Below are 12,193 nucleotides of genomic sequence, written 5' to 3' on the forward strand. Positions count from 1 at the left end.
GTAAAGCCATCTGGGCGAGGATTGAATCGTCTCCCGAAGCTCGTCGTGCATAATATCAGCCCAGCATGTCCCTTTGATCGTCTGATATGAGGTAAAGGAGTCTCCCGAAGGAACGTGTCGATGACATCAGCTGGGGCATCCCCCGAACCAGCATAAAGTTTCAAAAGAAGATGAGAAAACTCATTCACTATATACCTGGGATTAGAGGTTCTCAGACATTTCCTAGTTTTCAGAGTATAATGATGTAGTTGAGGAGCAAACGATCGTAATTTATTAGCTAACATAGTCCCTATTTTTGTTCCTGTTCACATAAAACGTCTGACGAGACAATCGCAAATAGCACTCAGTCTTGTCAGTCAGACAAAGATTGAGATCTGTGCGAAGACCATCCACTTTCTGTCGGAGCTCAGCTGTTGGAGATTGCTTAAACAGGTCTGTAACCCTTTCAAGTTTACGTTCCAAAGTCTGCTGGTGTTGGTCCCGTTCCTTGCGCCGTCTAGAAGTCAACTGTATGATATGATCTCTAATAACCGCTTTATATGCTTCCCAAAGAGTAACAGATGAAGAGACCGTACCCAAATTATTGCGAAAGTAATCCAAGGAATGGATCCAAACATCCTCAACTAAAGAGGAAAAAGAGAGAAGGGAATCATTGAGATACCAGGAGGGAGCTCGTGGACACTGAGAGGGAACTAAACATTGCATGATAATGGGATCATGGTCAGACCAAGGAACCGTAGGAATCCTCCTCAAGATTAAATGTGGGAGAAAGAAGGGGCCACAAAAACGTGATCAATACGAGGGTTGGAGAAAAAGGTATAATCTCTAGAAGTGGGATGTAATTCCCGCCAAGCATCGAACAGATTATTGGAACAGAGAATATGCCCAAACTCCACAGAGAGCGGAGAGGAGGCCGCTGAGCCCTCAGGAGATTTATTTAGTTTAGGATTAAAGCTGAGTTCCACCTATAAATAAATAAATAAAAGTAGGCAGCTACAAAAACTGTAGCTGCTGACTTTTAAAATACAGACACTTACCTGTCCCTCAGTCCAGCGCTGATTTCACTGGCTGTCTTCTCTCCCTGGCACCAGCATCTTCAGTGTGGGCACCCGGCTGTGGCACCTTGCGGCTTCACAGCCGGGTGCCCACTTTGCATGCACGAGAAGCGCTGCGCTATGTGAATAGCCCCGTAGACCTGTTGCGTGTCCCAGAAGACTACAGGGAGAGAGGGGGGGGGAGCGGGTACCTGTCAACACACACCCCACCCCCCCCTCCCGCCGCTCCCCAATGGTGCCACTTCTTAATGGGGAGCGAGGGACAAAGGTTTAAAGCGGAACTTCCCCTTTTGGGTGGAGCTCTGCTTTAAGGACTAAATTAGAATCGCCTGACAGCATAAGATATCCTTTCTGATGAGTCTGAAGAACCGACAAAAGATGTGCAAAAAAAGGGTGCATAGTACGTACACATTGTAACCTCCACATCTGTAGAATCCCTACAGCTATCAAGTAACAGCCTTGGGGGTCCGTAACTACTTTGTGCTCTTGAAATGGCAAGGAATTGCGAATCGCCAGAAGAACCCCCCTCTTCTTAAGTGGGGCCGAGGCGAAAAAACTGGGCATAATGACCATCTAAAAAATGGGGGGTATAGGAGGTTGTCAGATGAGTCTCCTGCAGACAAGCTATATCGATTTTGGAGGAACGAAGATACATAAAAACTTTTTGGTCCATTTCTGCGGTGAGTTAAAACCTTGAACATTAAGTGAAAAGCAAGTGAGAGTCACAGCAGAAAAAAATCACTCTACCATGGGGGTGCCCCAAAAACTTATTCCCCCCAAGGTGAACAGAAAAAAGAAAGCTAGAAAAGGGGTTACCACCAGAGAAGGAGAGAGTACACTAATGAGAGTGTCGCAAAGGAAAAAACGGAAACGCCCTTAGAATGCCACAAAGCGCAAGAGCGATGCACCTCGTGTATCCAATGGAACCCACGGAGCACAAAAAACCATACCCCACATCAGGGAACAAAAGAGGGTGGCATCATGTAGCACCCCGGACACCCCACCCCCGCACATATCAAACCAAGGAAGAGGAAGACAGCCACATACATAGAAACCAGGCACGTGAGGGTGAAACAGACACAATGACACAATAACAATGGCAACATCTTGTCAAGGGGAGTCGTAAAGTTAACGGGGTCAAACAATAGCGCCCAGTCACAAACACATGGCAAACAGTGTGTAGATGAGTGGGTGGAACAATTTTTCATACCCCAGCAATGATCGGGAGGGGTCGCCCACTCCCATGAGCTGGCCTCTTGTAACAACAGAGACCGAGAATCAGCTCTATTTCAAGGCTGAGACTATGAGCCCGCCGTCCCATCCGGAAAAGCACATAGACAGGAGGCCAAAATTCAACCGGCGCATACCCAATTGGACTCAATCCGACTATCAACTCGGAGGCCCCCCAAACAAATAAACCGATACAATATCACACAAACCAACCCAAAGGAGGGCTTTGACCGGAATAGGGAGAGAGGGTAAGAGAGAAAAAAAAGATCACAGAAAAAACAAACCTCGACACACCACCATTCCCTCCCCCACTCTCCCAGCACCTGCACTATATCAAAGGGGGATGGCCCACCCAGCTGCCAAATTTCCAAAAAGAGGCCTCTGGGACGGCAAAAAGAGAAACAAACCAACAACAGAAAAACATGCAGGTCAGCCCATTCCAACCGGTTGGAAGTTCTGAGAATGGAGCTGAGCAATGGCTTGGGATCTTCTGTCAGCTTCTCGATTGGAAGACTTTCTCGGGCTGCGAAATAATTAAGGTAGATGTGCTGAGGAATTCGTTGAAGATGTCTGCGAAGTAGAGGTGGGATCTAGGAGAGTAAGCTCTGACAGACAGCATTTAAGATCCGGTGGATTAAAGGCATCATATGTCTCACCCATATACATAAAGGACAGTCTGAAGGGGAACCCCAGCGGTAACAAATATGATTGTCCTGAAGAATTTGGAGATACGGCTTCATAGATCTTCTCTCCAAGATAGTAGTTTGGGAGAGGTCAGAGTAAATCTGATAGGTGTGACTTTGAAACTAAAGAATCTTCACTTCTCTAGCCATTTGCATCACCTGTTCCTTCATCTTACAATAATGAAATTTCAGGATGATGTCCCGAGGTGGGCCTTCAGGTGATCTGCGGCCTAAGGCTCTATGTATCCTATCTATTTCCAAACGATCCACCGGAACATCAGGGATCAGTTCTTGCAATAAGGATAACACCGAGCCATGGAGATCTGTAATGGTCTCAGGCAGGCCCCTGATACGAATATTACTGCGACGAGCTCTATTTTCCACCTCTTCCAATTGATTCTTAAGAGAGTGCAATTCTGCCTGTAGATTTTCTATATCACCCTCATGGCCATCCAGAACTGTAGTAACATCATCCATTCTGTGTTCTAGAAGAACAGCCCTCTCGCCTACATTTCTAAGTTCTTTGAGTAAATCTGCTGATAATTTGCGAGAGATCTCGCCAAGTTCCTCGCGAACAATCCCTCAAATCTTACTCAACTGAACCGAATCTTGATCTGTGCGGGACGGCTGCAAAGCAGAGGGGAACTGTAAAGGGCTGTCAACTGAATCCTCCGAGTCTCCCAACTACTGCCTCGTGGTCTCATCTGCAAAGGGGGCCGACGCCATCTTGGAAGGGAGCCGGTGTTGTGGCTTAGGATCAGCCTGCTGCTTGGACTGGAACTGATCTGGAGGAGCCATGGCCACCGATCACTCCCCCACACACTCCGATACCCACAGAGACCAGCAGGGACTCGATTGGCTCCTTCTAGCCTGAGGGAGAGGAGGCGAAGTGTCCGGGGTGAGCAGAGCTAGCGTAAATCGTGGCCATCTTGGGTCGTTCCGCGCATTCGCCCCCCAACATGGACTATTTTCAATCCTTATGCTGATAGCATTAGTGAATAATAGACTGGAAAGTATATCATATTTACTTGTGTTAAACATTTCTTTAGTTACTTCCTGGTTTCCATGCTAAGGCAAATGATGTCATAGATCCCAGGAGCCTTCAGGAGGGAAGGGAGAGTTCTCTGCTCAGCCAATGCCTGAGCTAAGGGCAGATGGGTTCCAGGAAGTAAATGCTACATGAATCATCTGCCCTTACTCAAGATGGCCACGTCCCGAAATACCAGGGGGTGTTTTTTTAAAAGTAATTATCAGCAAAATAAAACATGGGTGAGTTTGCTTTGAATATTAACAAGGAATTAAATAGCATTTTTGCTTTTTAGTGCTCAGATACAGTGCAGTTCCACTTTAAGCTTTGGCAATAAAACCTGAAAGTTGATTAGTTTCTAGGTAAAGTTGCACCAGATTTGGCATGCTCCAGCTTTAGTAAATAATCCCCTTTCATGCCCAAGTGTTCTTCAGGAATTTTACTAGAACTTTGTCATTCTTTAAACTCTTATAAATGTAAATGTATTAAACCTACCCCTGTAAATCATGTTATTGTTTCATACAGTATGCTCATTTATCATTACTTTATACTTCGTAACAAATACCCTCCTGTATTTGTTTCCCAGCCAGGGTTCTGTAACAACTAAATCCGAAACAATATGTACTTTGTTTTCAATCTGTTCCGTCAGCACCTCCACTAACCAACAAAGGCAGTTTTCATCCTGAACTAATGCTAAGCATATTCAATATGATTAGAAGGGAGTGACTTCTAAGGGCATAAAAATAGATACGCAAAGTGGTAAAGGTACAATATTTTTTTTATTTTTTTTTTTGAGTGATTTTACAAATACATCACTCTCATAATATAGCAGGACCAAATACAATAGTTTACAATCCTTGAGAAAGGTATAATCACACATTTGTATCCATAATAGTTAACTATCACATCCGTACTAGTGGTGCTAACCCCATACAGACGTCCTTATGCATTTTACAGAACAAGGTCTGTTTCTTGTATAATTACTATAAATTGAGACTAAAAAAATGTATATCTTCGACCTCTGTAGACAGGAAAATGGTGACAAATTAAGGTGGCCAGTTTTGAATCGCATAAGGCTTTATGTCCTTTAGATGGCTTGTCTGCAGAGCTGGCCTGTTTGCTAAACTACGCTCCTATGTGCTTGACAATGGACACTCCTTTGCTCATGTGGCAGTATATAAAACTTTTGTGTACACACAGTGGGGTTTATTTACTAAAGCTGGTGAGTGAAAAATCAGGCTCACTTCTGCATAGAAACCAACCAGCTTCTAACTTCAGCTGTTCAATTAAGATTTGGAAGCTGATTGGTTTCTATGCAGAAGTGAGCCTGATTTTGCACTCTCCAGCTTTAGTAAATAAACCCCACTGTGTTGAAGGTATTGGAGGACATCAGTAATGGAAAAACAAGGCGGACTCGCTCTCTGGACTCTGCCCCCTTCCCCTGAAGGTCCTTTTCAAATTGGATTCACACTTGAATGTATGATCCCCCCGATGGCTGAAATCCGTACTGCTGGATGCAGTTAACCTGATGTGTTTACACACTGCTGGAGAGTGGTAACCTGCCCTGGATGGATGACACCTGGTGACGCACCCCCACCTGACGACTTCATCCGTATGCAGAGTTCCTATCCCCAGAGCACCTAGGAGTAGGTCTTATATACTCCAACGCACAATCATTTGTGCTATCTGGTTAGTGCATTGTATGCTGATTCTTCACAGCCACGGCAGTCACAAAAGTTATTTGGTTGCTCATTGCATCACTATTGTCACGCTGCACCTTATGAACTATACCTAAGACTGATCTTTGGTGTTTTATTAACATATTTGTCCATCATCTGCATTGTAAAGCGCCGCATTCTAACTGTTTGCATATTTTGGAGGATTTGAGGTTTTTCCTCTTCTATGCTGGCTGCTCCCTTTTCCTATACTACCCAGCGCTCATATGTTATCGTTTGTATTATCAGTAATTTGCTGTTTTAGTGCCAATACAAATGTACATACACTATTATTTATTTATTTCAGGTATTTAGATAGCGCCGTCAATTTGCGCAGCGCTTTACATATACATATATATATATATATATATATTGTGCATTCACATCAGTCCAATCTAAGGTCCCTAACTCACATTCATACATACACATACTAGGGCCATATTAGACAGGATCCAATTCACCTACCAACATGTCTTTTTTGGAGTGTGGGAGGAAACCAGAGGACTCGGAGGAAACCCATGCAGGCACAGGAAGAACATACAAACTCCAGACAGGTGGTGCCGTGGCTGGGATTCGAACCAACAACCCTACTACTGCCAGGCGGAAGTGATAACCATTTAGCCACTGTGCTGCCTACTAAACATTCACAAAAATATATTGTACTAATGGTACAGTTGTCCTTTGAAGTGTTCCTATAGGAGAAAAGTCTATTTATGTCTAAACCAACAAGTTTTGATTTTACTTAATTTGTGTCCATTTAAAGTTGGGCTATCATTTTGGCAATCTCTGAGTTCATGTATTTTATTCTTACAGCACAATATGCCTTTTTGGAGAATCGCAAACCACAATGACCTCATCTCTCTACATCAGGCACTGGAGCTGGACTTCTTGTGAGAAATGCTGAATAACCATGTTTTGTATGCAACCCCATTAGATCAGCAGGTGCCTGACAAACAAAAGCTTAGGTGGAGACCTGAGGAAGAGATGTTAGATCTGGTAAACCTGCATCTACCCTGAACTTTCCAAGAGGGAGACGCTTTCAGTTTTGTCCTTCATGGAGGATAAACCATTTCGACCATTTCAACTATCCAGTCCTGCAGAATACCTTGTTTAGCTTTCACATCCCACCTACCTCTCATTTACTTGCCAGAGAGTTTCTTCAGTTTTTTTTGGTAAATAACTCTCCCACTCCCACCTACCTCCTCTTGTACGGACTGTCTTCAGTTTCACTCGAACCCAACTTCTGGTTAGTTGTAGGCTGTTCCTCTTGTGCCAGGAAATACAATTAATAATGCTATGAGCACATAAGGAGCAGCTAAGCTTATATAGGATGAGCCATAACATGTAGCATTGGATCCTAATAATGTACTGCATCTTGATGTGAATGGAGTAGTCAAGACCTTCTCCTAAGGATGGATGGCTTCTGCATCAAACTTTAACTGTCCTCTCCTTTAATCAGAGTATGAACAGATGGGTCAGTGTACATTTTTTTGATTTTTTTTTTTTTTTTTTTTTACAGTTTCACAAGTCATAATGGCTTGCCTTTAATATTGTCTCATTACCATTCTGGAACTCTTCGTGAAATACCTCACGGGAGGGGAAGAAAGGCCTCCATTATTATACCTTTTTGGATCTATAACTTATTAAAGAAGTTTTTTTCCTTGATATGTTTCCCATGTCTGTATTTTATCCCTAGCAGGTGTTTGGAACAGATACTGTCATATTGGGAGATGCTGTTTGTGGTAATGCAGTGCAAACACACTCTTTAATTGAATACATGAATAAAAGATAATCACATATTTGATATTAAAGGCAAGTGCTGCAATCTCCTCAATCATTTGTTCAAAGCATTTGCTCACCATAATGTTACAGAAACTTTTGTTCAAAATGTACAACCATCACAACCCTTCCCATGTCTAAAAATTAAAATATCCTATACAGTTTATACAGTGTGTGTTTGTGTATATATATATATATATATATATATATATATATATATATATATATGTGTATATTTATGTATATATGTGTATATATATATATAGATGGATGGATACAGTGATGGAAATAAGTATTTGATCCCCTGCTGATTTTGAATGTTTGCCCGCTCACAAAGAAGTGATCAGTCTAAAAATCGAAGGTAGGTGTATTGTAACACTGAGAGTCAGAATAGCAACAAACAATTCAAAAGAAATGCATGTCTAACAAATTATTTACTGATTTGCATGTTCATGAGGGAAATAAGTATTTGATCCCCTATCATTCAGCAGGATTTCTGGCTACCAGGTGTCTTTCATACAGGTAACAAGCTGAGATTAGAAGCAGTCTCTTAAAGGGAGTGCTGCTAATCTCATTTTGTGACCTGTATAAAAGACACCTGTCCACTGGAGCAATCAAACAATCAGATTCCAAACTCTCCACAATGGCAAAGACCAAAGAGCTGTCCAAGGATGTCAGGGACAAGATTGCAGACCTACACACGGCTGGACTGGGCTACAAAACTATTGCCAAGCAGCTTGGCAAGAAGGTGACAACAGTTGGTGCAATCATTCGCAAATGGAAGAAACACAAAACAGCTGTCAGTCTCCCTAGGTCTGGTGCACCATGCAAGATCTCACCTTGTGGAGTGTCAATGATCATGAGAACAGTGCGGAATCATCCCAAAACTACACGTGAAGATCTTGTCAATGATCTCCAAGCAGCTGGGACTACAGTCACCAAGAAAACAATTTGTAACACACTACGCCGACAAGGATTGAAATCCTGCATTGCCCGTATGGTCCCTCTGCTCAGGAAAGAACATGTCCAGGCCCTTCTGAAGTTTGCCACTGAACATTTGAATGATGCAGAGGAGGACTGGTTGAAAGTGTTGTGGTCAGATGAGACCAAAATCGAGCCCTTTGGCATCAACTCAACTGGCCATGTTTGGAGGAGGAGGAATGCTGCCTATGACCCCAAGAACACCATCCCAACTGTCAAACGTGGTGGAAACATTCTGCTTTGGGGGAGTTTTTTTGCTAAGGGGACAGGACAACTGCACCGCATCAAAGGGACGATGGACGGGGCAATGTACCTTCAAATCTTGGGTGAGAACCTTCTTCCCTCAGGCAGGGCATTGAAAATGGGTCATGGATAGGTGTTCGAGCATGACAATGACCCAAAACACATGGCCAAGGCAACAAAGGAGTGGCTCAAGAAGAAGCACATTAAGGTCCTAGAGTGGCCTAGCCAGTCTCCAGACCTTAATCCGATTGAAAATCTGTGGAGGGAGCTGAAAGGTCATGTTGCCAAACATCAGCCACCAAACCTAAAAGACTTGGAGAGGATCTGCCAAGAGGAGTGGGCCAAAATCCCTCCTGAGATGTGTGCAAACCTGGTGGCCAACTACAGCGAACGTCTGACCTTTGTGATTACCAACAAGGGATTTGCCACCAAGTACTAAGTCATGTTTTGTGAAGGGAATCAAATACTTATTTCCCTCATGAACATGCAAATCAGTGCATAGCTTGTTAGACATGCATTTCTTTTGAATTTTGAGTTGCTATTCTGTCTCTCAGTGTTACAATACACCTACCATTTGATTTTTAGACTGATCATTTCTTTGTGAGTGGGCAAACATTCAAAATCAGCAGGGGATCAAATACTTATTTCTTTCACTGTGCATGTATGTGTGTGTGTGTGTGTGTGTGTGTGTATGTATATATGTGTGTATATATATATATGTGTGTGTGTGTGTGTGTGTATATATATATATATATATATATATATTTGTATGTACACACACACGGGACTGGCTTTACACACACATGAACTTTATTGGTGTCTTAGTCCGTAGGGTTCAGCATTGAGTTGGCCCACCCTTTGCAGCTAGAACAAATTCAACCCTTTTGGAAAGGCTGTCCACAACGTTTAGGAGTGTGTCTGTGGGAATGTTTGACCATTCTTTCAGAAGGGCATGTGTGAGGTCAGGCACTGATGTCGGTCGAGAAGGCCTGGCTCGCAGTCTCCGCTGTAATTCACCCTAAAGGTGTTCTATCAGGTTGCAGAGAGTTGGCAACTTCTGCACACTATGCGCTGAACCTGCTCTGTCATTTTATGTGGCCTAGCACTTCGTGGTTCAGTTGCTGTTGTTCCCAGTTGCTTCCACTTTGTTATAATACCACTAACAGTTTAGCGTGGAATATTTAGTAGCAAGGAAATTTCATGGATGAACTTATTGCACAGGTGGCAACCTATCACGGTACCACACTTGAATTCACTGAACTCCTGAGAGCGACCCATTTTTTCAAAAATGTTTGTAGAAGCAGTCTGCATGCCTAGGTGCTTGATTTTATACACCTGTGGCCATGGAAGTGATTGGAACTCCTGAATGCAAATATTTGGAGGGGTGTCCCAATACCTTTAGCAATATAGTACACACACCCCCTTAATGACCAGGCTTTTTTTTGCTACTTGGCGCTGCACTAATTCAACTGATAATTGTGCGGTCATGCAATGCTGTACCCAAACGAAATGTACGTCCTTTTTTCACACAAATAGAGCTTTCTTTTGGTGGTATTTGATCACCTGTGCGCTTTTTATTTTTTGTGCTATAAACAAAAACTTTTTTAGAAAAAATTTTTTTTTTTTAAACATTTTCTCATTTCTGTCATAAATATCTAAAAAAACTAAAATTTTGTCATAAAGTTGGGCCAAAATGTATTGTTACATGTTTTTGGTAAAAAAAAATCCCAATAAGTGAATATTGATTGCTTTGTGTGAAAGTTATAGCATCTACAAACTATGGTATAGATCAGGGGTGGGCAACTGTGGCCCTCCAGCTGTTGGTGAACAACTCCCATCATGCCTCTGCCTTTGGGAGTCATGTTTGTCACTGTCAGTTTTGCAATGCCTCATGGGACTTGTAGTTCTACAACAGCTGGAGGGCCACAGTTGCCCACCCCTGGTATAGATAATGGAATTTACACAGCTTTTACTTTCTGACTGCCTATCACATTTCTTGAGGTGCTGAAATACCAGGATAGTACAAACACCCCCAAATGACCCCTTTTTGGAATGTAGACACCCTAAGCTATCTGCTGAGAGGCATATTGAGTCCATGGAAGATTTATTTTGTTTCCACAAGTTTGTGGAAAATGACAAACTTTTTTTCTTTACACAAAGTTGTCATTTAAATTATATATTTCTCGCACAAGCCATGGGTATATGTGGAATTGCACCCCAAAATACATTCTGCTACTTCTGCTGAGTATGGGCATACCACATGTGAGAGACTTTTTGGGAGCCTAGCCACATACGGGAGCCTGAAATCTAATGACCACTTTGAAAACCTGAAGGTGCGTAACTTCCTCATTCCACGTCCTCACTACTTATCACAGTTTCGGAGGCCCTGAAATGCCATGATAGCACCAAACCCCCCAAATGACCCCTTTTTGGAAAGTAGACACCCTAAGGAATTTAAAAAGAGGCATGGTGAGTATTTTGCAGATGTAATTTTTTCTCACAAGGTTTTGAAATATAAGAAAAGAAAAAAATGTGTTTTCTTCATTTTCCAAAAACTTGTAGCAACAAACAAGATCTGCAAAATACCATGCTTCAGCAGAGAGATCCTTTTTCTTCCCTATTTTGCTTGAAAATGGTGCTCTGCTTAATAATGTGGAACACCCTCCTTTAGTAGTTTTTCCTTAAATTGGGCTCACCTGCCAATCTAATTATCTCAATGTATCCGAGATTGTTTTCAGTGATCAAAAGAGCCCTGAGACACAAGGCCATCCATGAGTTAAACTGAAAACCAAAATATTTAATCTTTGTGACACTTAAATAGAATTTGCATAATAATTTGGAACAGGGTGTAGATCTCTCCTCTGCCCTTACATTATCTAATCAAACCAAGATCAGTGTGATCAGATGCTTTCCCAATTTACAAATGGTGCTATTTATATCCTGCGAAACTGAAGTGATGAAATGCTTGTAGCTTTTGATTTCATAGACTATAGAGATGATTGGCACCATTCTGGTCTCCAATCAGCTCTATGGTCAGCTGGCAGAAACACCGGCTGCATTCTCAGGTTCCCTCGATGGAACGGGACTGCTCGAGAAGGCCGTGGAAGGCAGCGGGGGAGGGGGGGCGTCATCTCCCACTTCTTGTAAAAGCAATCCTGCAGCTAATTAGCCACTAGGATTGCTTTTACATGAAAGCTGATCGCCGGATGAAAAAAACGATACCAGGATGATGCCTACAGCTGTAGGCATCATCCTGGTATAACCATTCAAATCCAGTGATGTACCAGTATGTCGCTGGTCCTTGTTCAGTATATATGCTTTTCCGTTTTCTTTTTTTTTTGTATGCAGCCTGTGGGCTGAATGAAAAAGAGAAGAAATCTCTGCCAGAAAAAGTGTGTGGTATGCCCACCATTAGAATATACTGCCCTGCATCCACCCACTTCTAATGGTGCGCACACATGAGGTCGCACGGTGCCACAT

The 12,193-nt window shown here is 42.7% G+C and overlaps 1 protein-coding gene across 4 annotated transcripts in view; it reads left to right on the plus strand.

Annotated features, from left to right (window-relative positions):
* EYA3 (EYA transcriptional coactivator and phosphatase 3) overlaps nucleotides 1-7,375 on the plus strand; it is a 126,971-nt gene extending 119,596 nt beyond the window's left edge. For all 4 annotated transcript variants that reach the window (XM_089686315.1, XM_089686318.1, XM_089686317.1 and 1 more), the window contains one exon: nucleotides 6,524-7,375. In XM_089686315.1, the coding sequence (XP_089542441.1) occupies nucleotides 6,524-6,604 (81 nt within the window). In that variant the 3' untranslated portion in view covers nucleotides 6,605-7,375. The remainder of the gene's footprint in view (nucleotides 1-6,523) is intronic.
* Nucleotides 7,376-12,193: the final 4,818 nt, after the last annotated feature.

This window comes from Staurois parvus, unplaced genomic scaffold, assembly GCF_062004578.1.
Source record: "Staurois parvus isolate SC_StPar_1 unplaced genomic scaffold, SC_StPar_1.0 ptg000394l, whole genome shotgun sequence".
In the NCBI taxonomy this organism is placed as follows: domain Eukaryota; kingdom Metazoa; phylum Chordata; class Amphibia; order Anura; family Ranidae; genus Staurois; species Staurois parvus.